The sequence below is a fragment of the Callithrix jacchus genome, chromosome 18, assembly GCF_049354715.1.
Source record: "Callithrix jacchus isolate 240 chromosome 18, calJac240_pri, whole genome shotgun sequence".
Classification (NCBI taxonomy): Eukaryota; Metazoa; Chordata; class Mammalia; order Primates; family Cebidae; genus Callithrix; species Callithrix jacchus.
The window spans coordinates 11,060,141-11,086,476 of NC_133519.1; the positions used below are offsets into that span (position 1 = coordinate 11,060,141).

Genomic DNA, 26,336 nt, shown 5'->3' on the forward strand with positions numbered 1-26,336 from the left:
TCCGGACGCGCAAAGCCTGTGTGGAAGCGCATCCCCGGAAGTACGGAGGCCGACAGGAAGAGACTGAAAACAGAGAAAGAGTTGTCCCACTCTTGCTACGGTGGCCTGGAGGAGTTGAGAAACCGGAACAAGAGAATTTATCATTTCTGGGACTCACAGTCGTGATGTCTTTCAAGAGGGAAGGAGACGATTGGAGTCAACTCAATGTTCTCAAAGTAAGCGTGAGCAGAGAGGATCCAGGGCAGCTTCAGTCGCTCTCTGAAGGTTGGGAAGGAGCTTTGTTTTGTTGCACTGGCAACAGCTCGGGGGTGCGGGAGAGAAAGAGGCGACTTAGAGCTGGGTAGTGACACCTTTTTCGGTCTATGATCACTATTCTCCCCAGGGTCCTTATTCCATTTGACTCCTCATTTCTCTCATTTCACTTCCATCCGTTTCTCCTATCTGCTGATGCCGTCCGGATTTTTTCCCCTTCTCCCTGCAGAAAAGAAGAGTCGGGGATCTGCTAGCCAGTTACATCCCAGAGGATGAGGCGCTGATGCTTCGGGATGGACGGTAAGAGCGAGGAGTGGCCCAAGCCTGAGGGTTCTATGGTTAGAGGCTCAACAAACAAAAGATAGAGGTCTCTCTGTGTTGCCCAGGCTGTCCTCAAACTCTAGGGCTCAAGTGATCTTGCTTCCTCAGCGTCGCGAGTAGCTGGGATTACAGGCGGGCGCGACCATGCCCGGCTTCAACAAACTTTATTGATTGATTGATTGATTGATTGAGACGGAGTTTCGCTGTTGTTACCCAGACTGGAGTGCAATGGCACGAACTCGGCTCACCGCAACCTCCGCCTTCTGGGTTCAAGCAATTCTCCTGCCTCAGCCTCCCGAGTAGCTGGGACTACAGGCACGCACCATCATGCCCAGCTAATTTTTTTTTTCTTTTGAGACGGAGTTTCGCTCTTGTTACCCAGGCTGGAGTGCAATGGCGCAATCTCGGCTCACCGCAACCTCCGCCTCCTGGGTTCAGCCAATTCTCCTGCCTCAGCCTCCTGAGTAGCTGGGATTACAGGCACGTGCCACCATGCCCAGCTAATTTTTTTGTATTTTTAGTAGAGACGGGGTTTCACCATGTTGACCAGGATGGTCTCGAACTCTTGACCTCGTGATCCACCCGCCTCGGCCTCCCAAAGGGCTGGGATTATAAGCATGAGCCACGGCGCCCGGCCCCAAACTTTTGTTATTAATCAGGACAGCAGGAGTATCTAGGATTCCTTGGCCGGAAGTGAGGATCGGAAGAAGTGGGGATTGGATGACCTGGAGTTGGGCTTTGGAAAGGACTGCTAGGACAGGGTGGGACTTACTGTAGGGACTGGCCCCACCCTCTTCCCCTGGACCAATTATCCTCTTCTCTCCCCCTGCTCAGTTTTGCTTGTGCCATCTGCCCCCATCGACCAGTACTGGACACCCTGGCTATGCTGACTGCCCACCGAGCAGGCAAGAAACATCTATCCAGTAAGTTTGGGGAAAGACAGGGTATGGGGAATAAACCCTCGAAATTTCTGCACACCGCTCTTGGTGCTATGCTTTTAGTCTTGTTTCCCTTTCTCCTCAGGCTTGCAGCTTTTCTATGGCAAGAAGCAGCCAGGAAAGGAGAGGAAGCAGAATCCAAGACATCAGAATGAATTGAGAAGGGAAGAAACCAAAGCTGAGGTAATCAGAATGGAGAGTGTATTCTAGTCAAGACCCTGCTGCACACACCAGGCTGGAAGGGAAGAGGGCTGAAGCCTCTGACTCTGTCTCCCATCTCCTTATCAGGCTCCTCTGCTAACCCAGACACGACTTATCACCCAGAGTGCTCTGCACAGAGCCCCCGACTATAACAGTTGCTGCCGCCGGAAGTACAGGTATGGGAGGGGAAAGCCAGAGGTCGGAAGGCTCAGAAGGAGAAAGATGGCTCTAAAAGTTCTCCAATGTGAGGCCAGGCGCGTGGCTCAAGCCTGTAATCCCAGCACTTTGGGAGGCCGAGGCGGGTGGATCATGAGGTCAAGAGATCGAGACCATCATGGTCAACATGGTGAAACCCGGTCTCTACTAAAAATACAAAAAGTTAGCTGGGCATGGTGGCGTGTGCCTGTAATCCCAGCTACTCAGGAGGCTGAGGCAGGAGAATTGCCTGAACCCAGGAGGCGGAGGTTGCGGTGAGCCGAGATCGCGCCATTGCACTCCAGCCTGGGTAACAAGAGCTAAACTCCGTCTCAAAAAAAAAAGTTCTCCAATGTGTATTCTAAGGAACACTGGTATTCCGGAGATGTTACTTAGTGTTTCAAGAAAAGGAGAATTTTGGCCAGGCACAGTGGCTCATGCCTGTTATCCCAGCACTTTGGGAGGCCGAGGCAGGTGGATCACTTGAGGTCAGGAGTTCAAGACCAGACTGGCCAACATGGTGAAACCCCATCTCTACCAAAAATATAAAAAATTAGCTGGGTGTGTGACGTGTGCCTGTAATCCCCAGCTACTCGGGAGGCTGAGACAGGAGAATCGCTTGAACCTGGGAGGCAGAGGTTGCAGTGAGCCGAGATCATGCCACTTCACTCCAGCCTGGGTGACAGAGTGAGACTCCGTCTTAAAAAAAAAAATGGTGGGGGCTGGGTGTGGTGGCTCTTGCCTGTAATCCCAGCACTTTGGGAGGCTGAGGCGGGTAGATCACAAGGTCAGGAGATCGAGACCATCCTGGCTAACATGATGAAACCCTGTCTCTACTAAAAATACAGAAAATTAGCCAGGCATGGTGGTGGGCACCTGTAGTCCCAACTACTCAGGAGGGTGAGACAGGAGAATTGCCTGAACCTGTCGGGAGGGTGAGAGAGGAGAATTGCTTGAACCCAGGAGTTGGAGGTTGCAGTGAGCTGAGATCATGCCACTGCACTCCAGCCTGCGTGACAGAGTAACACTCGAAAGAAAAAAAAGAGAGAGAGAGAGAGAGAGAGAGGAGAAGAGAAGAGAGAAAGAAAGAAAGAAAGAAAGAAAGAAAGAAAGAAAGAAAGGGGGAGAGGGAGGGAGGATGTGTTTTTGTTTTTTTTTTTGAGATGGAGTCTCACTCTGGAGTGCAGTGGCATAGTCTTGGCTCACTGCAACCTCCATCACCTGGATTCAAGTGATTCTCCTGCCTCAGCCTCTGGAGTAGCTGGAATTACAGGTGCTTGCCACCATGCCCGGCTAATTTTCTGTATTTTTAGTAGAGATAAGGTTTCACCATCTTGACCAGGATGGTCTCAATCTCTTGACCTTGTGATCTGCCCACCTCAGCTTCCCAAAGTGCTGGGATTGCAGGCGTGCGCCACCGTGCCCAGCCGAATTTTGTGATTTTTAAATAAAGTTTGGGAAATGGCACTTTGTAATTCTACTTGAAGAATAGTAAGTTTTTTTTTTTTTTTTTTTGAGACGGAGTTTCACTCTTGTTACCCAGGGTGGAGTGCAATGGCGCGATCTCGGCTCACCGCAACCTCCGCTTCCTGGGTTCAGGCAATTCTCCTGCCTCAGCCTCCTGAGTAGCTGGGATTACAGGCACGCACCACCATGCCCAACTAATTTTTTGTATTTTTAGTAGAGATGGGGTTTCACCATGTTGACCAGGATGGTCTCGATCTCTTGACCTCGTGATCCACCCGCTTCGGCCTCCCAAAGTGCTGGGATTACAGGCTTGAGCCACCACACCCGGCCCAATAACAGTATATTTTAAGTATATTTTAAAAATGAGGTCAGGAGTTTGAGACCAGCCTGACCAAAATGGAGAAACCCCATCTCTATTAAAAATACAAAATTAGCTGGGCATGGTGGCACATAGCTGTAATCCCAGCAACTTGGGAGGCTGAGGCAGGAGAATTGCTTGAACCCAGGAGGCGGAGGTTGCGAAGAGCTGAGATTGCGCTGTTGTACTCCAGCCTGGGCAATAAGAGCAAAACTCTGTCTCAAAAAAAAAAAACCTAAAAATGTTTATGCTAGCCTTTCTCAAATTCATGATTCTAAAATCCTTTGTAGGCAGAACTTATTAATATCTTGAGAAATAGAGTCATACAGTTTAAGAAGCACAGTTTTAAGCGGTTGGGAGTCATAGGAGAGTTGGCCCTTTCAGCCTTACTGCTTTTACAGACTGTTCTTCTCTACCTAGACCAGAAGCCCCTGGTCCCTCTGTCTCCCTTTCCCCTATGCCACCCTCAGAGGTCGAACTCCAAAGTGGGAAGATCAGTAGGGAACCTGAGCCTGGGGCTGGCCCACAGGCCGAGGAGTCAGCAACTGTCTCAGCCCCTGCACCTGTGAGCCCCACAAGAAGACGAGCCCTGAACCATTATCTCACCCTTCGAAGGTGAGTGTGCCCAATCAGTTTCCTCAGATTTTCTTTTCTCTCTGACCGTCTATTTTTCAAAGGTATTCAATTTAATTTTTCTTATTTTTGGTCTTTTTTTTTTTTTGAGACGGAGTTTCGCTGTTGTTACCCAGACTGGAGTGCAATGGCACGATCTCGGCTCACTGCAACCTCCACCTCCTGGGTTCAGGCAATTCTCCTGCCTCAGCCTCCCGAGTAGCTGGGATTACAGGCGCGCACCACCATGCCCAGCTAATTTTTGTATTTTTAGTAGGGACGGGGTTTCACCATGTTGACCAGGATGGTCTCGATCTCTTGACCTCGTGATCCACCCGTCTCAGCCTCCCAAAGTGCTGGGATTATAGGCATGAGCCACCGCACCCGGCCTAGTCTTTTTTTTTTTTTTTACTTCTATTTTTGTTTTTTATCTTTGGTTCCATTTTGTTTTAGCCACCCAACTTACATGACTCTCAATTTTTTTCTCACCACTAACTATTTTGCTAGAGACAGGGTTTCACCATGTTGGTCAGGCTGGTCGAACTCCTGACCTCAGGTGAGCCACCCACCTCAGCCCCCCAAAGTGCTGGGATTACAGGTGTGAGCTCACCACTGACTTCTTAATGAGCCTCTTTCCTGATCAATGCCATTTTCTCTGATCTTTTCAGCTCTGGATGGATCCCAGATGGAAGAGGTCGATGGGTAAAAGATGAAAATGTTGAGTTTGACTCTGATGAGGAGGAACCACCTGATTACCCCTTGGACTGACAGCCTTTTCCCATTCATTCACAAATAAACTGCAGGGGGTGCTGAGAACTTAACTTTCCTGAAGTCTGGTTTCTTGTCGGATCTCAGGATTTCAGATCTGTTCATTCTCATTCTGGCTATTGCTTTCCTGCAATGTACACAGCTCTCCATACTTCTAACCCCTCCCCCATCTTCTACCAAAGCCATGCCAGGCGTCAGCTGCGTCAGCCCGGTGCCCTATTAATAAGACTGTCTAAAAGAGGTCTTTGCCCTTCATGTTGTCTGCCTCCTTCTCCACTACCATTTAAAGTCCTTTCCCCTTCAAATCACATGAAGACTGTGGGTAGGCACCGGGGGCACCTGGCCACATCTGGAAACAGGGCTGAGGCTAAGTACCCTGAGAATGTAGAAGAGTCTAAAGGCATTGGCAAGGTTATGGGGAACACCAAGGGAGGGAGCTCCCCCACCTCCTACTGGTAACCTGAACTTCCCTGCCTGATGATCCCCAGAGTATAAATAATCCCCTGGTGAATTGGCAGTAACCCTTGGGGGTTAGCGCCAAGATTCCCACCGAAAGCCCAAGGAAGGAGGCAGGCAAAATGGACAGAAGGGCTTTTATTTACAGGAAAGGAGGACAGATGAGGATTTAAGTGTCCAGTGCTCCCAGCTCTGGTTGGCAAAGGGAAATGCAGTGTTATCTCTTCTTTTGCTGGCGACCTGTAAAGCAGGAAGATTAACCCTAAGTGTTGGTTCCAGCTCCTGCTTTCTGCAAAGACTCTTCTCCTTTCCAATCCCTTAGCCAAACTTATAAATTGGTAGTGTCTTAGGCCACCTTACAGGCCCATCCCACATAAACAAAACAAACCAAACCACACCACAAACGAAATGATGATACCTCTAAACATGTATTCCTATCTCTAGCATTCTTTCTCCCTCTAGGTGGAGTTTTCTGTCTCCTTTCTGATCACTGTTGAGATTTGAACTTTGCATGTGAATACCTCTTTGGAAGCACCCTGGGCTGTTAGTCTTTAGGTCTGCTTTCAGGAGGACCCGCCCATTTCTGCACTTCCCCGCCCACCCCACACATCGTGTCTGCAGTTACTCACGTAGTTCATTGTTTCGGGTCATGGCCTGGGCTGCCCGAGCACGTGGACCCTGTTGCGTGAAGTGGTAGCCGAAGCGGACAATGGAGGGACACTGCTCTAGCACGGTGGCCATCTCCATCTCCACCGCATCACCCGGCCACTGGCGCTGGGGGAGGGACAGGCAAAAGCTGACAGTCACCCTCTCTGGGCTGTTTACCATCCCAGACCACAGATCCCTTTGGGAAGTCAAAGAGGCTTGTTTCTCCACAGTAGGTGAAGAGAGATGCTGACTTGGCTTCCCTCATGCAGACAATGAAGAGAATTCAAACGAGATGAAAAAAGATAGCTGCCTCAGTGGCTGCCTCGGTGTGGAAACTCAGTGAGACTGAATGCTAGCATCAGGGGAAGGGAATACTGACCTGATTGTCTACACGGAGCTCAGTGAGTGTGGCATTTTCCCGAACTGCCTTCAGCACAGCCATGAGTCCTGTGCTGCTAATGAAGTTGGATTCGATGTTTAGGCTCTGGAGGCTACGATTCTCACGCAACATGTCAGCCACTGCCTGGGTAGTAGGGACTTGGGTTAGGATTAGGGAACAGTGTCACAGATGACTGAGGAGAGAAAGAACAGGAGCAAGAGGGAAACACAAACTCTGAGAAGAGTCCTTGAGCTGTAAATGGGGCTACAGGGATACAGAAAGCAAGGGGGATAGCAGTGGAAAGTAGGGAGATTCATGTGCTGTTAGAGAGACTGGGGCTTTTAGAGAGGTTGAGAGTTATGAGCCATGGCACTGAGGGTAGGAGTCTCCCTGAGGGCTGCCCTAAGAAGGCTGATGAGAATAGCACTCCCTAGCAACACCCTTGATGAGTCCCGCAAGGGGTGCCTGGGAGATGTGGGGAGAGGGCTGGGGATGCCAACTAGCCTTACATTGGCGATGGGGTCACCACTCCTCGTGGCTACCAGACTGAAGCTCCGCACATAGGTATTTGTCTTCATTGCCTCGCACAGCTCGCTTAGCATGGCTATCGGGATGTCCTACCAGAGGGGAACAGGATGGTGGGCTAAGGGGCTCGGGTGTCAGCAGGTATCTGGCATTCTGGTTTGGAGGATGGGAGTCAAATACCTGTATATTGTTGAGGTTCACCTCCTCCAGCTCCTTGTCATTGCTTCGGACCCTCTTTAGCATCTCCTCAATGTTTGTGGGATTTGGGGGTTCATCCGGCACTGGCTTATACTTGTCAGGCTGTACCACACCTAGTGAGAGCAGGAGGGGAACCCCAACATGTTCCCCATAATCTCCTCCCCATTGGTTTTCTTTTCTTTTTTTCTCTCTTTTGAGATGGAGTCTTGCTCCATCCACCCAGGCTGGATTGCAGTGGCACAATCTCAGCTCACAACAGCTTCAACCTCTCAGGTTCAACCGATTCTTGTGCCTCAGCCTCCCAAGTATAATATCTGGTACTACAGGCGTGTACCTGGCAAATTTTTGTATTTTAATAGAGAAAGGGTTTCACCATTTTGGCCAGGCTGGTTTTGAACTCCTGACCTCGAGTGATCCACCCACCTCAGCCTCCCTAAATGCTGAGATGACAGGCATAAGCCACCATGCCTGGCACCCCACTGGTTTTCTTATCACTCATGCAGCATGTACTCTCTCGGAATTATCAGTTTCACCCTTTTCTACCTTCTCCCAGACACTAGGACTACCTGCCCAGAGCCCTGAGGACCATGCTCCCCAAAACACTCACTGCTAATGCCTTCAGTGTTGCAGATTTCTCCGCTGCAGAGAGCATCATAGTATTGCTTGTTGCTCATCAGTGTGTACATGTCCAGAATTGCTGGAGAGGGTAAGCAGAGGGGTCACAGGGAGTGAAAAGGGACCTGTTCCAAGCCTGCCTCCTACCTCATTCTGAATCTGCTGCATTTTTAAAGCCTGACTACTTACACTTTTCCAAAGAAGTTCCCCAGCCTCTCTTAGCTCCAGGGGTCCTTTCCATAAACTTATTTTATTTTGTTTTTTTTTGAGACGGAGTTTCGCTCTTGTTACCCAGACTGGAGTGCTATGGCGCGATCTCGGCTCACCGCAACCTCCGCCTCCTGGGTTCAAGGGATTCTCCTGCCGCAGCCTCCTGAGTAGCTGGGATTACAGGCACACGCCACCACGCCCAGCTAATTTTTTGTATTTTTAGTAGAGAAGGGGTTTCACTGTGTGGCCCAGGATGGTCTCAATCTCTTGACCTCGTGATCCACCGGCCTTGGCCTCCCAAAGTGCTGGGATTACAGGCATGAGCCACCGTGCCTGGCCTCCATAAAATTCTTAAGACTGTAGTTCCTAAAACATTGAGACAGGACTAATGGAAAGTCCCTTATGAGCCACTAGAGGGAAAGGAAGTCTGCAGACTCCCTCCTGCTTTCAGCCAGGATGGTTCCACTTTTTTTTTTTTTTTTTTTTTTGAGACGGAGTCTCGCTCTGTCGGCCAGGCCGGAGTACAGTGGTGTGATTTTGGCTCACTCCAACCTCCACCTCCTGGGTTCAGGCAATTCTCCTGCCTCAGCCTCCCGAGTAGTTGGGACTACAGGCTACAGGCGCGCACCACCGTGCCCAGCTAATTTTTTGTATTTCAGTAGAGACGGGGTTTCACTGTGTTGCCCAGGCTGGTCTCAATCTCTTGACCTCAGGCAATCCACCCGCCTCGGCCTCCCAAAGTGCTGGAGTTACAAGCGTGAGCCGCCGCACCCAACCCAATGGTTCCACTTTTATTTGCTCTTACAACCCCTATAAAATTGCTCTTGAGTGTTATTAAATTTTAAAATGAATAAATGTATACACAAATAAAAGCTTGAAACCACTGCTTGAGGCTTTCTTAAGACATGCATGCATTCTGGTTGAGGGCTTTCCTCACTAGTCTCATGTCATGGCTAGGATCCATCTGCCCCTGATCCTCCCACCCTCAACTTCCCACAGCTACCCACCTGCAATGTCACACATTTCAGCATCTGTGGCATTTGCCAGTGCCTCCTCCAGCTCAGGCTCCAGGGTAATCTGCTCCTCTGCTGGAATTTCCCTCTTGGGCTGAATATAAGGTTTCCCTGATGGGGAGACGAAGGATGGTTCAGGTAGAGTTAATGTCTCCCAAGATCCTGGCCTCCAGGTTCCTTTTCTTCTCCGGGAGGTAGAATGCTGGGTCACAAGGGGACACTGGAAAGCCTGAATCCTCTATAAGCTCAGTACTCCTGAGTCCCCTGATTTCTCAAGAACTGAAGAGTGCAAGCTGCCATGTAAGTGCCAGGGCCTCTGAGTCCCTAGGCAGCTAGGAGCCGGAAGGTGAGAGGGAAGCTGGAGGGGCATGTGAGAGACAGCACAGCCACTTGGGTTCTACCAGGCATGGGTGTCAGGGTCCTCATACCCTTCTTCTCGCCTGTGAAGGGCACCAAGTCATCACGCTCTTTGACTTCTAGTGCCTGCTGCTCCAAGTACTGCAAAAGGGCGTCTCGATCCAGTGGCCCCGTTGGGCTCTTCTTTGTCTGGTCACGTTGTCTTAGTCCAGCTGGCAGGAGCATGTTCTTAGGGATGAGTTTTGGGGAGCAAGTCAGACCTCCCCTCTGACCTAGGTATTGCAAGGGCTCCCTAAAACATCTCTAGACACCTTTCCCCGGGCCTTCTTAGGACTCTAGGTCCTGTAGCAAACCCTATTCTCAGCCACCCAGAGCCCAACACCCTTCCCAAATGCCTGGGACAGCCCCTGGTTCCCTGTGCTGGAGCCCCTACCTCAGGGTCCATCTCCTGCAGCTCGCAGTCCAGCTGCTCTAGCTCCTCGGGGCTCAAGGTCCTTAGGATCTCATCTTCATCTATGTCTCTGTATTTCTCCAGTTCCTTCTGATATGATGACATGGTGGCCCTCACCCCCTCCCCACTGTGTGGCACTCACAGAGCCTGGGGAATATGGGACAAAAGGATGGACAATGGTAAGATGAACAGAGATACAGCAGGGACACGAAGAGACCAGCCAGGGGGCAGAACATTGAACTGGATTTCTTGGAGATTAGAAATCCAGTTGAAGATGGGAAGTTGGGGGAAGATTAGCTTGTTCTGAGTTAGAACTAGAGTCTCTTTCTTTCTGCTTCCCAAGCTTCCAGCTACCCTGGATGGGGATCCCAGACATCTAAGCTGGGTTTGTCTTCCCACGGTATGACATGGGAAGAGAAATCATGGCAGCACCTTTCCGCTCTAACCTCACTTGTCAGGGACTTCGCCCTAGCACAGCTGCTGGAAGCTCTGCCAACACAGCTGGTCCCTTGCCCAGTTCCTATTGAAAGGGGGCAAGGGGCAGGGGGAATAGAGAGCTTCAGGGAAATTCCTCCTCTCCTCCTAATCCAGCCTTTTCCCTAAACTGGATAAAGCAAGGAAAATGGGGAACAGGGGAAAAGACTGTCTTACCCCATCCTCATTCCCCTTTTATTGTGGGGGAATCAAGATTTCACTTTCTGTGTTTGCTAAAATTTGAAATCCTAAGGGAAAGCAAGGGCTCAGAGCAGCCGGAGGACTTCCAGATTGGGGGAAGGGTACTAAGGCCTCTGGAGGAGGGACTGAGTCCCCATAATCTGTCCCTTGCTTTGGACAGGAAGGTGACACCAGAGCAATGGGTGTAAATGGGGTAAAGTTTCTTTAAAAACTCTGGGAATATTAAACATGCACAATCTTGTACAATGTGAGCCACACACAGGAGCGACACATACACACCATGCTGAACATGACAGATCTGGAAAGTATGTGAGACATTCACATCAACAACGTACACCACACAGTTAAGGGGTAGGACGGCACAGTGGCAGAAACACAGAGTGGCAGAGACAGGGACACACTCCACATCATTCCCCGTAGGAGCCACTCTTCTCCTCCCATCTCCCACCGGGCTCTCATCCATAAGCCCCCGGTCTTCCCCACCTACCAGTCCTGGTGGCCACCTCCCTTCTCACCTCCCCCGTGTCAGTAGGTCGGTCTGTTCTACTAGAGCACTGTCCCAGCAGCAGCAGGAGCCCAGTGCCGGGGGAGAGGGTGGGGGAACAGTGAGCTCAGCATTTTATTATTTTAGCTCTGGCCAGGTGGGGGGTAGTGGGAGATCACATATACACAGCCCCCATACCCTGCCCAGCCCTGAGAGCCTCTAGTGGCCATTGACAGCCATGGCACCTCCTCTACTTCCCTTCATACAAGCCCCAGTCCTAGACATCAGAGTTCAAATAGAATCCTGAGTTCAAATGGCAGTTCCTCCTTATTTGGTGCCTGCTATATTCAAAACAGTGAGTGTGAAGTGATATAAAGGTCAATATAAGGTTGTGTTTTGGTGTGTAATTTTCAGGTGTTTATAATTTAGTTGGAAGAATGAATACAATTTAGAAAGGACAGCTCATAATAAATGCTACTGAATAAATAGAAAGACCCAATATATTCAGGTATTCACAAATACCTCTTTCTCCCAACCCTAGACTGGACACCAGCCAAAAGGGATCTTTCTATATTTATTAGATTAAAAAACCTGGATGAACTACAGGAAAAGGAGAAAGAAATAGAGAAAAACATTGGGCAAAGATCGGAGGTGACAAAGGGGAGAAACAGGGAGAGGAAAGGAAACAGCAAGAGCTCCAATCAGAGCAGGGAAGAAGTTTCTGAGGACTAGACACCTCTTCATTTAATGATAATTTTCTGGCGCAAGGCTCGGGGCCCAGAGCCAGGGAGAGGCTCAGGAGGTGGTGGGCCAGGACCCAGGGCTGAGGCAGTGGGTGGCAGTCCGTGGGCAGTAATGTACTTCTTGTAGGCCTCACGAATGATCTTGAAGGCTCGAGCAGTGGCATAGGGTATGTCTGTAACGGGGTCCCGGTATAGGGCTGGACGATGGGTCACTGGACAGACCTCCCGAACAGGGACTTTTGGGGGCCGCCCTTGAGGGAACCATTCCTCGAAAGTTGCATCATCACTAAAAGTGATGAAGGTACGTGAGCAGCGAGCAGGGGGGTTGACAGGTCCAGGCCCAGCATGGGGAGTCAATGTAGATGCCGAGGGAGCAGGATCAAGTCTGAAGACAAAAGACAAAAAAACACACAAAGAGCTGAGAAGAGAAGACAACAGATATAGCAAGGAGGAAATCAGACTGGGCGTGGAGGCTCATGCCTGTAATCTCAGCACTTTGGGAGGCAGGCGGATGATAAGGTCAGGAGTTCAAGACCAGCCTGACCAACATGGTGAAACTCCATGTCTACTAAAAATACTAAAATTAGCTGAGCGTGGCGGCGGTGGCAGGCGCCTGTAATTCCAGCAACTCAGGAGGCTGAGGCAGGAGAATCACTTGAACCTGGGAGGCGGAGGCTGGAGTGAGCCAAGATTGCACCATTGCATTCCAGCCTAGGTGACAGAGTGAGACTCCATCTCGAAAAAAAAAAAGAAAGAAATCAGAGAGACTAGGAAAGAGACAAAGGACGCAGGGTGCTGGGAACATTCTGAGGAACCTCCTAAGTCATAGATGGAAAAAGAAAGCTAAGCTAGAAGGAAAAATAGGAAACAGAAGAGAGAAGCTAAAAGAAAAGGGAATAAGAGGCCGGGCACAGTGGCTCACGCCTATAATCCCAGCACTTTGGGAGGCCGAGGAGGGTGGATCACGAGGTCAAGAGATCGAGACCATCCTCATTGTGAAACCCCGTCTCTACTAAAAATACAAAAAATTAGCTGGGCATGGTGGCGTGTGCCTGTAATCCCGGCTACTCAGGAGGCTGAGGCAGGAGAATTGCCTGAACCCAGGAGGCGGAGGTTGCAGTGAGCCGAGATCGCGCCATTGCACTCCAGCCTGGGTAACGAGCGAAACTCCGTCTCAAAAAAAAAAAAAAAAGGAATAAGAAAGAACTAAACTGTTACTTGGTATATTCTCCAGAGACAATCTAAAATAAAAAAAAAAGAAAGAGAGAACTAAACTGGGCTGGACGCAGTGGCTCACACCCATAATCCCAGCACTTTAGTAAGCTGAGGTGGGAGGACTGCTTTAGCTCAGGAGTCTGGGTGACACAGAGAAACCCCATCTCCACAAAAAATACAAAATTAGCCGGGTGTGGTGGTGTGTGTCTGTACTCCCAGCTACTTGGGAGGCTAAGGTGGGAGGATTGCTTGACCCCAGGAGGTGGAGGTTGTAGTCAGCACCACTGCACTCCAGCCTGGGCAACAGAGCGACACCCTGTCTTAAAAAAAGTCCAGGCACAGTGGCTCATGCCTGTAATCCCAGCACTTTGGGAGGCCAAGGGGGAGGATCACAAAGTCAGGCGTTTGAGACCAGCCTGATTAACTGACTCTACTAAAAATACAAAAATTAGCCAAGCGTGGTGGCGCGCGCCTATAATCCCAGTTACTACTCAGGAGGCTGAGGCAGGAGAATCACTTGAACCCAGGAAGTGGAGGTTGCAGTGAGCCGAGATTATGCCATTGCACTCCAGCCTGGGCAACAGGGAGAGACTCTATCTCGAAAAAAAGAAAAAGAAAAGAAATGAGCTGAAGGGAGTGAGGAATCTGAAAGAAATCTCCAAGTATTAAGGAGAGCTATGTGAGAAAAGCAAGCCGAATGGGGCCATGAGAACATGAGCTGAACACGCAATCTCTTTTCTCTTGAGATTCACTCACCCTTCTATGTCGACATTTTCTTCCTTGAGGCCCGGCTCTCCAACAAGTGGCACTGTCACTGAATGATAGGTGATTATGGGCCCAGGGCACTTCCGCTTCTTATGAACCTGCTTCTTTTTGTCAGCCTCGAGCCGCTCATATGTCTCTTTAGGGTCAAAGGAAGGAATAAGAGGATGATCAGAATGCCCCTTTTTCCCACATCCCAGTTCTGCCCCACGATCTCTCAATTATCTTCCTGTCTATCTAGTCACTGCCAACTACCAGAGATAACTATGGAAGTCCCCTAAGGCCCTCTGGCACCTCCCATTTTATAAGTTTTCTTGTAATCCTCTCTCCTCATTTCTTAAGCACACCTGGGCCCTCTGTAGTACCTCACAGTTGGAAGGTACCCCTTGAAGAGGAGTTTCTTTGCTTTCCTAGATACCAAATTCTCCTCTACAAATGCCCTGTCAATTCACTCCCACAGCTGGGTGTGCTGGCACATGCCTGTAATCCCAGCTGCTTGGGAGGCCAAGGTGGAAGGATCGCTTGAGACTGGGAGGCAGAGGCTGCAGTGAGCTGAAATGGCATGACTGCACTCCAGCCTGAGCAACAAAGTGAGACCGTGTCTCCAAAAAAAATAAAGTAGGAAATTATATTTAAATATAGAGGTTTCTGGTTGCTCTTAAACAACAAGAAAATCTGGCAACCCTGGGTCTGCATTCTCATAAAGGAACAATTAGCCAAGCTGAGTAACTTCCTGCTTTCAGCCTCTCCTCTCCAGTTCACCATCCCTCTGGCTGGCTGCACACTTTATGTTACCTGCCTGGCCTCTGTGACACTGCTCTATGGCAATTCGCTGTTGGTAATATATGTCTCCTCCTTAAGGGCAGTGACTATAACTCATATTGCCTAAATATTTTCAGGGTGATACAGCATTCTGCACATTACAGCACTCATTAAATATTTGTTAATGAATAAATGAATCAAGGCCGAGTACAGTGGCTCACACCTGTAATCCCAGCACTTTGGAAGGCGAAGGTGGGTGGATCAGCTGAGGTCAGGAGTTTGAGACCAGCCTGACCAACATGGTGAAACCCCATCTCTGCTAAAAATACAAAAACTAGCCGGGCATGGTGGCGCATGCCTATAATCCCGGCTACTTGGGAAGCTGAAGCAAAAGAATTGCTTGAACCTGGGAGGCAGAGGTTAAAGCAAGATTGTGCAATTGCACTCAAGCCTGAGCAACAAGAGTGAAACTCTGTCTCCAAAATAAAAAATAATTCTAAAAATAAAAATAAAACATAGTCAAAGGTATTAAGATAGAAAAAATTTAAAAAATAAAATAAAAATAAAAAGAGCTGGGCACTGTGGCTCATGCCTGTAATCCTAGCACTTTGGGAGGCCAAGGTGGACGGATCATGAAGTCAGGAGATTGAGACCATCCTGGCCCACATGGTAAAACCCCATCTCTACCAAAAATATAAAAAATTAGCCGGGCATGGTGGCGTGCGCCTATAGTCTCAGCTACTCAGGAGGCTGAGGCAGGAGAATAGCTTGAACCCAGGAGGTGAAGGTTGCAGTGAGCTGAGATAGCGCCGCTGTACTCCAGCCTGGTGACAGAGCGAGACTCTGTCTCAAAAAAAAAAAAAGAAAAAAAATTTTTTTTAATGAGTTAAAAAAAAAAAGAATCAAAATATTCCTTGTCCCTTTCCTCTGAATGAACTCCAAATTTCTGTGTCCTTAAATATGGTTGCTATGAACACAATTCTCTAAAGTCTTACCATAAGAGAGCACTCTGGAGGCTGGGAGCCGTGGCTCACGCCTGTAATTCTAGCACTTTGGGAAGCCAAGGCAAACAGATCACCTGAGGTCAGGAGTTCAAGACCAACCTGGCCAACATGGTAAGATCCCACCTCTACTAAAAATACAAAAATGAGCTGGGTATAGTGGCTTGCGCCTGTAATCCCAGCTACTCGGGGGACTGAGGCAGGAGTTGCAATGAGCCAAGATCATGCCACTGCACTCCAGCGTGGGTGACAGAGCAAAACTCCGTCTCAAAAAAAAAAAGAGTACTCTGGAAACCCTTCCAATGACTGAACCTCTCCTGCTTGAACTGTTTGATAATACTGCTTTCTCCCCCTTGCGCCAATCTTCCAAACCCTCTGCTTTCCAACACTTGCCAACACCCTCTGCAACTCAAGCTCTATAATCAGCCAACTCATCTATATCCTCAGCTCCTCACTCAGCATTCCTTCATATGACTTGCCTTACCAGAAACCTGGTCATTCACTAAGGCCACCACTCCTCTCTGCAGACCTCTGGTGGAGGCTGCTCATTCTCTTACTTCCCCGCAGGATATACCTATGACCTACTGGGCCTCACCCTGCAGCTTTTGGATCACTACTCTTCTGCCTACCAAAGAATCTGCCTTCTCTTTTGAGACCTGAGCTAAGAGTCTAGATTAACTTCTCTCCTTCCTAGTCATGGTCACTCCCTCACTCACTGAAGACTTTGGCAGTGGTTTCTACTCTTTCCCTCTACCACAATTCCTATCATCTTAGGTCACCCTGGTGACTTCGAAGTGCACATGGGTAGCCCCTTCAACACTCCATACCCAGTATATCACCGCATCTCTAACAACCCTCTTTTCCACGTCACTTTATTTTTTTTCGAGTCTCACTCTGTTACCCAGGCTGGAGTTCAGTGGTGTGATCTCCACTCACTGCTACCTCCACCTCCTGGGTTCAAGTGATTCTTCTGTCTCAGCCTCCAGAGTAGCCAGGACTAGATGTGCACACTACCATACCCAGCTAATTTTTTTGTATGTTTAATAGAGATGGTGTTTCACCATGTTGACCAGGCTGGTCTCGAACTCCTAACCACAGGTAATCTGCCCACCTCGGCCTCTCAAAGTGCTGCGATTACAGGCGTGAGCCACCGTACCCGGCCCCCCTTTTTTTCTTTAAGAGATGGGGGTCTCACTGTGTTGTCCAGGCTGGTTATGAAATCCTGGCCTCAAGCAATCCTGCTTCAGCCTCCTGAGTCATTTGGTGTACGCCCCATTTTAGAAACAAGAAAAGCAAAATATGAATAGGTTAAGTAATTTACCTACAGTCTTAATCACCTACTCTCCCCCATTTCTTACTTCTGATTCCTTTATCCCAAATGTCCATTTCTCCAGTCCTTTGGTCCTCCAGGTCTCATAGTTTTTCTCATGCCCCTCAGCCCCTCTACCCACTTTTTCTGAAACCACAGACTGACCCAGTGAACGTAAATTAAGCTCTTCTGTGATCTTGGCCTCTCTGAGCAGCTCCTCCTGGGTTAGCGGCCGCTCGCAGTGGGGCCCCTTTCGCCGTCTTGACTGGCCCTGCCTCTCCTGTACCCGAAGGAACGTTTGTCGTGTATGCTCGGCTGTAGACTGACGCATAGACTTCCGACCTGGAAGAGAGTGAGATAAGAAATCTTTGATTTCATGTCCACTACTTTACTTATTTATTTTTAAATTTTGTGTTTGGAAATAATTTCAAACCTACAAAGTCACAAGAATAGTACAAGGAATACTCATGTGTCTTCTACCCCCCATCACCTGTTAATACCATTTTGTCCCTTTTTCATTTTGTATGTGTAGTTTTTTTCTGAATGATCTAAGTTAGATAACTAAAGTTGTATACATCATGGCCTTTATCCCTAAATATCTCAGTGTGTATTTCCTAAGAATGAGGATTTTCCTATCCATAGTAAGTTATCAACATCAGTAATTTTTTTTCTTTTTATTATTATTTTTGACATGGAGTTTCGCTCTTACTGCTGAGGCTGGAGCGCAATGGCATGGTCTTGGCTCACTGTAACCTCTGCTTCCCGCGTTCAAGTGATTCGCCTGCGTCAGCCTCCTAAGTAGCTGGGATTACAGGGGCCTGCCACCTGCAACCACACCTGGCTAATTTTTGTATTTTTTAGTAAAGACAGGGTTTCACCATATTGGCCAGGCTGGTCTCAAACTCCGGATCTCAGGTGATCCGCCTTGCCTCAGCCTCCCAAAGTGCTGGGATTATAGACGTGAGCCACTGCGCCCGGCAACATCAGAATATTTAACACTGATATGATAGTTGATCATCATATTCCAATTCTGCCAGTTGACCCAAACATCCCTACTCACTGTCAGATCCGTCATCCTGCAGTTCCAGTGGCAGTAGAGCCTTCTCTTCTCGGGCCTTCTGAGAGCTACCGGCCGGGGTGTTGGCCTTTCTAGGCCTTAAACTCTTGAGAGGCTCCTGAGGACAGATTGGAATTAGATACCAGGGAAGAGAAGAGATAAGGAGAAATATGAGGATCTCAATGAGAAAACTAGCACTGCCAGAAATGGAAGTGGTGTAAGGAGTACTGACACCCGATGAAAGAGGGAACAGGAATTGAGGAAATCCAAGAAAACTAGGACTCCCCTGTACCTTATAGGCCTTGGTGACTACTCGGCGCTTCCTCCTCGGCTCTTCTGCTTCTCCATCACTGGATGGCTCATCCCCTTCATCAATGTCAAAGTCAGAGTCCACTTCGTCCTCCGTGTCTGACTGGTCCCCTTGATACTCATCATCTCCGGATTCCTAAGTACACAGGGAGGTGAGGGTTGGCTGGAAATGGAAGCCTTGACACCCCTTTAGGAGGAAGAGTCTCTCAACTTTCTTGATTAAGGGTTGCCGTACTGTCCTTCCTAATCCAGCCCTTCAGTTTCCTCAGACGTGAAAACTTTCAAACTGACGGACTTTGGCTTCAGCACTACCTCCTTCCAACGTTAATTGATAGCCCTTTACCTACATGGCACCGTGTTAAGTACTGGTGAACAAAAGGATATGGTTTGATCTTTACCTTCAGAGGCTTACAGTATAGTGAAGGGAAGAACATAATCTTACTTTTTTTTTTTTTTTTTTGAGATAGGGGTCTCTGCCAGGCGTGGTTGCTCATGCCTGTAATCCCAACACTTTGGGAGGCCAAAGCAGGCAGATCACTTGAGGCCAGGAGTTCAAGACCAGCCTGGCTAACATGGTGAAACCCTGTCTCTACTAAATATACAAAAATTAGCCAGGTGTGGTGTTACGTGCCTGTAATCCCAGCTACTTGGGAGGTTGAGGCACGAGGATCGCTTGAATCTGGGAGGCAGAGGAGGCAGTGAGCCAAGATCGTGCCATACTGCATTCCAGTCTGGGTGACAGAGTGAGACTGTGTCTCAAAAGAAAAAAAAGATAGGGGTCTTGCATGTTGCCCAAGCTGGTCTTGAACTCCTGAGTTCAAGTTATCTGCCTGCCTCAGCCTCTCAAAGTGCTAGGATTACAGGCCTGAGCCACTGCATCAGGCCCATAATCTTATTTTTTTTATTATGTTAAAAAAGAGGTGGGATCTGGCTATGCTGCCCAGGTTAGTTTCAAATTCCTGGCCACAAGCAATCCTCTCACTTCAGCCTCCAAAAGTGCTCAGATTACAGGCATGAGCCATCACACCTGGCAGGAACATAAACTTTTTTTTTTTAAGATGGAGTTTCACTCTTGTTGCACAGGCTGGGGTACAATGTTGAGACCTCAGTTCATTGCAACTTCCATCTCCCAAGTTCAAGTGATTCTCCTGCCTCAGCCTCCCAAGTATGTGGAATTACAGGCATGCGCACCACAGCTAATTTTGTATTTTTAGTAGAGATGGGGTTTCACCATGTTGGTCAGGCTGGTCCTGAACTCCAGACCTCAGGTGGTCTACCCATTGTGCCTCTCAGTGTTGGGACTACAGGCGTAAGCCACCATACCCAGCCTTGGGGACGTAATCTTAAAAGGAAGTGGCACACTTGCTATGGACTGTTGGTATAAGAAGGTCTAAGTTTAGGCTTTCATTCTTTAGACCAGGGGTCAGGAAACTTTTTCGGTAAAGGACCAGATTAAAACAGTGGATCGGCATTGGCCTGAAGGCTGTAGTTTGCTGAACTGTGCTTTAGACTCTTAACACATCAAGAGGGCCAGGCACAGTGGCTCATGCCTGTAATTCCAGCACTTTGGGAGGCCAAGGCAGGTGGATGACCTGAGGTCAGGAGTTTGAGACCAGCCTAGCCAACATGGGGAAAACCCATCTCTACTAAAAATACAAAAATTAGCCAGGCCTGGTGGCACACACCTATAGTCCCAGCTACTTGGGAGGCTGAGGCAGAAGAATCACATGAACCCAGGAGGCAGAGGTTGCAGTGGGCTGAGATGATGCCACTGCACTCCAGCCTGGGCAATAGGGTGATCTCAAAAAAAAAAAAAAATGAGGAAGAGGACTTAAACTCTGGTTTAAAACACTGTTAGGTCTCTACTAAAAATAAAAAAAAATTAGCTGGGCATGGTGGTGCGTGCCTGTATTCCCAGCTACTCGGGAGGCTGAGGCAGGAGAATTGCTTGAACCCAGGAGGTGGAGGTTGAGGTGAACCGAGATCGTGCCATTGCACTCCAGCCTGGGCAACAAGAGCAAAACTCCGTCTCAAAAAAAAACACTGTTAGAATTTACACAGCCAAGAGGGAAGAAGGAATCATGGGCAGATGAAATAGCAGAAACGAAGGTGCAGAAATGGTAATGTGTATAGCATGTTTATGGAATAAGGATTTAGACCCAAATAAAACTTCTCTCTGTCAAGGAACTTGTTAGCCAACTGCGTTTGGCTCCAGCACTGCCTTCTTCCAACACCAATTGCCCTGTAGGACTATATGATTTGAAAAGAAAGTTGCATTCCATTTATGGAGAAACTTAAATGTCAGGCTAATAAACACAAATTTAACCTGAAGGCCAGTGATTCTCAATCCCCTCCATCTCCTTATTTGTCCTAGCATTGACAATGACTGTTGAGGTAAACTAAAGTTCCTGAGAGAAACACGTTCTTTAGGTGTGCTGGGACAGAAAACAGCTGAGCACTGCTACTCTGGGTAATGGAGAGCCATTACTGAAGATTTGGGAAGGGGTAACAGCATGCACAAGGGGTACTTCAGAAAGCTCTGGAGGTAGTTAGATGGCCTGGAGTAGAGAACGTGAAGTACAGCCTAGACCTGAGGTGATACCGGTTAGGGCTAGAATGGCAGCCATTATCAGAAAAGAAAGGGAAAAAAGCCACTTGAAAGCTGGGTGACATCTCACACATGTGGCTCTTCAATCAGTGATGCAGACTAATGGGCTCCTCTTGGTACACATGATGCCAAAGCAAGCAAATAACACAGACGTTGACACTCCAAGCCAGCCAGAGTTCAATTCTGCACTGATGACCATCACTTCCTCCCAAGTGATGTTTGTAAAAGACAGCCTAGGAACACATTAATCCCCTCAGCTCTAACCTGGTATTAATCCGTAACACCAGAGGGTAGCAGATCAACCACACAAGCTCAGTGCCAATCAAAATACTTCCACTAAATTAAGGACTTGCTACCATTCCTTTGGCTTTTACTGAGTCATTAATAGACGTCACTAGATAAGAAAATGTTTGTACATCATCTATGAAAACCGTTATTTTTTATACATCTTTTATAAGGATATAATGATAATGCTCCCTAGGATTTAAGGCTGAATAAGTTTGTCTCTCTTGAAGAACTTACATGCTTCTTTCTCAATAAAAAAAGAAATACAGGTTTGGCTACCAGGAAGCTCACAGCTAAATTTAGTGTTAATTGTTATTACCATTTTAGCAGAGGTTCCTGGTACAATTACTTCTGATCTGTCTCTATTTTTACTGTTCCTACTTTTGTTTATCTGTAAGCCTCCTTAAATCCTTTTTGGAAGCATGAAGGGTACATATTAAATAACGACTCGTAAAATGACAGAAATAGGAAAATGGCCTTAGAGGAGGGATGAGAAAGTTCTATTTTAAACTAGTTGGTTAGTGCTGTGTTGGTAATGACTCCGTCAGTCAAGTTCTGTGGGTGCTTTTTTTTTTTTTTTTTTTTGAGACACAGTCTCGCTCTGTCACCTGGGCTGGAGTGCAGTGGCGTGATCTTGGCTCAATGAAACCTACGCCTCCCAAGTTCAAGTGATTCTCCTGCCTCAGCTTCCTGAGTAGCTGGTATTACAGGCACGTGCCACAACATCCAGTTTATTTTTTTGTATTTTTAGTAAAGACAGAGTTTCACCAGGTTGGTCAGGCTGGTCTCCAACTCTTGACATCGTGATCTGCCCATCCTGGACTCCCAAAGTGCTGGGATTACAGGCATGAGCCATCGCGATGGGCCCCTAAATTCTGTGGGTTCTGTTTCTTTACCACCATGCCCCCTTCTAGCCATTCTCATTACAAAGTAAGTAATCTTTATTTATTTATTTTTTTTTAGATGAAGTTTTGCTCTTGTTGCCCAGGCTGGAGTGCAGTGGTGCGATCTCCGTTCACAACTTCAGCCTCCCAGGTTCAAGTGATTCTGCCTCAGCCTCCTGAGTAGCTGGGATTACATGCATGTACCACCACACCCAGCTAATTTTATATCTTTAGTAGAGACGGGGTTTCTCCGTGTTGGTCAGACTGGTCTCTAACTCCCAACGTCAGGTGATCTGCCCACCTCAGCCTCCCAAAGTGCTGGGATTACAGGCATGAGGCACCTCGCCCAGCCATAAGTAATCTTTCTAAGGAACAAATTTCATCATGGAACTCTGATGACTCATCTCAGTCCTCTGGATGAAGAGCAAAACTCCTTAACATGGCTCACAAGGCCGCCAATGATGTGGCCCATGCCTACTCCCTCCAGGCTTATCAATATTTAGTCTCCTTCATGCTCTGGAGGATGAGAGTAGACTTGCAGGTCCCAGACAAAGATCTCAACTTTACCTACTCTACCCAACCTGCTCTGTGGACTAACCTTTCTCCTCCTGCTTTTCACCAAGCCAAGGCCTACTTTTCAAACTCCTCAGCTTAAACATCATCTCTCCAGGGATGCCTATCCTGATTAAAAACTTTGGCTCACATGTATTACCTTTGCACTCTATCTTACCCCTTGTTTTAGTCCTTATCACACAGTATTTTTTTTTTGACACACAGTCTCTCACTCTGTCACCAGGTGCCAGGCTGGAGTGCAGTGGCACAATCTCAGCTCACTGCAACCTCTGCCTCCAGGGTTCAAGCAATTCTCCTGCCTCAGCCTCCCAAGTAGCTGGGACTACAGGCACATACCACCACATCCAGCTAATTTTTGTATTTTTAGTAGATACGGGGTTTCACCATGTTGGTCAGGATGGTCGAGAACTCCTGACCTCAGGTGATCCGCCCACCTCGGCCTCCCAAAGTGCTGGGATTACAAGTGTGAGCCACCCACACCCAGACTTTTTTTAAACTTTATTTATTATTTATTTATTTATTTGAGACGGAGTTTTGCTATTGTTACCCAGGCTGGAGTGCAATGGTGAGATCTCGGCTCACCGCAACCTCTGCCTCCTGGGTTCAGGCAATTCTCTTACCTCAGCCTCCTGAGTAGCTGGGACTACAGGCATGCGCCACCGTGCCCAGCTAGTTTTTTGTATTTTTAGTAGAGACGGGGTTTCACCATGTTGACCAGGATGGTCTCAATCTCTTGACCTCGTGATCCACCCACCTCGGCCTCCCAAAGTGCTGGGATTACAGGCGTGAGCCACCGAGCCCGGCTATTTATTATTTATTTATTTTTTGAGATGGAGTTTCATTCTTGTCACCCAGGCCGGAGTGCAATGGCATGATCCCCGATCACTGCAACCTCTGCCTTCTGGGTTCAAGTGATTCTCCAGCCTCAGTTTCCCAAGTAGCTGGGATTACAGGTGCGTGCCACCATGCCCAGCTAATTTTTTTATTTTTAGTAGAGATGGGGTTTCACCATGTTGGTCAGGCTGGTCGAGATCTCCTGACCTCAGGTGATCCGCCCGCCTCGGCCTCCCAAAGTGCTGAGATTACAGGCGTGAACCACCGCGACAGGCCTATCACACAGTATTTTAACTGACTGTTAACCCAGCCAGTTACCCCACTGGGGTATCGAGTATGTAAGGACAGAACAGTGTTTTTAATATTCTGTTTCCCTAGAAAACAGAGCCTAACACAACCTATCACCAATGGCATGCTCTGGGTTCTCAACACATTTAATAAATAGGTAGATTCAACTAATAAAAATTCAGCAAGTGGCAGCCCAGTCCGGACACCTCACGCATAATGTTGAATAAAACAGACCGTCTCTAACTTTATAGAGTTTACAACGCAATAGAAAAGTATAAGCAAGTAAGCAAACCAAATCTAATTACAAGCTGAACTATGTCCTGTGAAGGTAATAAATGGGGACACTTGTCAGGATAGTCAAGGAAGGGTTATCTTTCGGAGAAAACATGTACACTGAGACTTGAAGCTGAAAAAGGAGTGGGCTAAGCTCCTCTACCTTTGGAGCAGTTCCTTCCCGTGTCTCCGATGAATAACCCAGCAGTAGGCCAACGAGTACACACCGAGCAGCTGACTACTGCGTGTGCCTCGCATATGCTGGACGTCAGTAGGACAGTGGGAGATGCAACCAGAGAAGTACACGGCAGGTTTCCGCCGTTCTCCATAGTGCCTCCTGAGAGCTTCTCCCTCCCAGGCCCCTTTGACCCCATCCAGAGCTCTCCCTTCTAGGCCTCCACAAACTATCCGCTCCCCCGCCCCCACCCACACACTCCGATTCACCCAGCCATCTCGAATATCAGCTCCCAGAGCTCCTCTCTACTCCCCGCCCTCTTCTTTATCCCGGGTTGCGTCCTTCAGGGCTCCTCTTCGCTTCCTCCCCTCCCTTTTCCCAGGCCCGGATCTTGCCTCTGTGAAACCCCCATAAGTCGTCTGGTAGAACTCATCTTCTTCCTCTGCCTCCAGAAGCCCCGAAAGCCGGTTCCCAGCGGTCTTCCGGGGGGCCCGGCCTCCAGCCAAACTCATACCGTCTACTTAGACCTCGCGGCCACCTGCGACCCCTCAACAGCGCGGTTCTGGAAGCTCGACGCTCAACACCACTACCTGCGGGTGGCCGCCAGCGGCGGAAGTTGGGCGTTTACAGGCAGAAGTAGCAGAGTGTCGAGAGATTTCTAGTCTCTGCCTCTAAATCCTCTTTACTCTTCAGCCTGTCCTATGCCTGTGCGGAGCCTCCAAGCCGCTTGCCTTAGCACCCAATAATCTGCCTTGCTCAATGAGTCCACTTGGTGACACAATGGCCCCCCACAACCCTAAGTCAACACATTTTATTTATTTTATTATTTATTTTTCTTTTTTTAAATTGCATTTTAGGTTTTGGAGTACATGTGAAGAACATGCAAGATAGTTGCATAGTTACACACGTGGCAGTGTGATTTGCTGCCTTCCTTCCCTTCACCTATATCTGGCATTTCTCCCTATGCTATCTCTCCCCAACTCCCTATCCCCCGCCGTCCCTCCCCTATTCCCCACAACAGACCCCAGTGTGTAGTGCTCCCCTCCCTGTGTCCATGTGTTCTCATTGTTCAACACCCGCCTATGAGTGAGAACATGCGGTATTTTCTCATTTCTGTTCTTGTGTCTGTTTGTCATTATTATTATTTTTTGATGTCGAGTCTCTCTCTGTTTCCCAGGCAGAGTTTGGTGGCGTGATCTTGGCTCACTGCAACCTCCACATCCCCGGTTCCAGCAATTCTCCTGTCTCAGCCTCCCTAGTAGCTGGGATTACAGGCGCCCGCCACCACGCCCGGCTAATTTTTGCATGTTTAGTAGAGACAGGATTTCACTATGTTGGCCAGGCTGGTCTCGAACTCCTGACCTCAGGTGATCCACCCTCCTCGGACTCCCAAAGTGCTGGGATGACAAGTGTGAACCACCGCACCCGGCCTATTTTATATTTATATTTATTTATTTTTTAAGAGATGGGGTCTTGCTATGTTGTCCAGGCTGGAGTGCAGCACGATCCCACTACTGATCAGCAAGGGAGTTTTGACCTGCTCTGTTTCCGAGCTGGGCCAGTTCACCCCTCCTTAGGCAACCGGGTGGTCCCCCGCTCCCTGGAGGTCACCATATTGATGCCGAACTTAGTGCGGACACCCGATCGGCATAGTGCACTACAGCCCAGAACTCTTGGGCTCAAGCAATCCTCCCACCTCAGCCTCCCGAGTAGCTGGGACTACAGGCGCGCGCCACCACGACCGGCTAATTTTTTGTAATTTTAGTAGAGACGGGGTTTCGCTGTGCTAGCAACGATGGTATCAATCTCCTGACCTTGTGATCTGCCTGCCTCGGCCTCCCAAAGTGCTGGGATTACAGTCGTGGTCCACCACGCCCAGCCACATTTTCTTTTTCTTTTTTTTTTTCTTTCTGTTTGAGACGGAGTTTCACTCTTGTCGCCCAGGCTGGAGTGCAATGGCACGATCTCGGCTCACTCCAACTTCTGCCTCCCAGGTTTAAATCAATTCTCCTGCCTCAGCCTCCCTAGTATTTGGGATTACAGGCGCCCGCCACCACGCCCAGTTAATTTTTGTATTTTTAGTAGAGACAGGGTTTCACCATGTTGGCCAGGCTTGTCTTGTACTCCTGGCCTCA

General features: G+C 48.5%; 3 protein-coding genes across 5 annotated transcripts; 1 reads left to right on the forward strand and 2 right to left on the reverse strand.

Moving 5' to 3' along the window:
• The first annotated feature begins 102 nt into the window (after positions 1–102).
• SCNM1 (sodium channel modifier 1) lies at positions 103–5,165 on the forward strand. Its single transcript, XM_002759904.6, has 7 exons — positions 103–215; positions 482–552; positions 1,408–1,496; positions 1,597–1,694; positions 1,800–1,888; positions 4,153–4,347; positions 5,013–5,165. The coding sequence occupies exons 1-7, from the start codon at positions 165–167 to the stop codon at positions 5,110–5,112; spliced, it is 693 nt and encodes a 230-aa protein (XP_002759950.3). The 5' UTR covers positions 103–164; the 3' UTR covers positions 5,113–5,165.
• A 526-nt stretch (positions 5,166–5,691) lies between these two features.
• Positions 5,692–11,184, reverse strand: TMOD4 (tropomodulin 4). 3 transcript variants are annotated; one of them, XM_008984334.3, is made up of 10 exons: positions 11,155–11,184; positions 9,947–10,111; positions 9,585–9,741; positions 9,151–9,267; positions 7,926–8,015; positions 7,301–7,431; positions 7,105–7,212; positions 6,596–6,739; positions 6,198–6,342; positions 5,692–5,808 (listed from the first exon to the last, which is right to left on the reverse strand). In XM_008984334.3, the coding sequence occupies exons 2-10, from the start codon at positions 10,067–10,069 to the stop codon at positions 5,786–5,788; spliced, it is 1,038 nt and encodes a 345-aa protein (XP_008982582.1). In that variant the 5' UTR covers positions 10,070–10,111; positions 11,155–11,184; the 3' UTR covers positions 5,692–5,785. The 3 variants fall into 3 exon arrangements, with proteins under 3 accessions (XP_008982582.1, XP_002759952.1, XP_078211730.1); XM_002759906.5 differs by having other exon boundaries at positions 11,127–11,179; XM_078355604.1 differs by having other exon boundaries at positions 9,947–11,179.
• A 500-nt stretch (positions 11,185–11,684) lies between these two features.
• On the reverse strand, positions 11,685–24,789 carry VPS72 (vacuolar protein sorting 72 homolog). Its single transcript, XM_002759908.7, has 6 exons — positions 24,597–24,789; positions 18,265–18,417; positions 17,976–18,090; positions 17,081–17,257; positions 13,838–13,982; positions 11,685–12,251 (listed from the first exon to the last, which is right to left on the reverse strand). Exons 1-6 carry the CDS (start codon positions 24,711–24,713, stop codon positions 11,864–11,866), a joined length of 1,095 nt encoding a protein of 364 aa, XP_002759954.1. The 5' UTR covers positions 24,714–24,789; the 3' UTR covers positions 11,685–11,863.
• Positions 24,790–26,336: the final 1,547 nt, after the last annotated feature.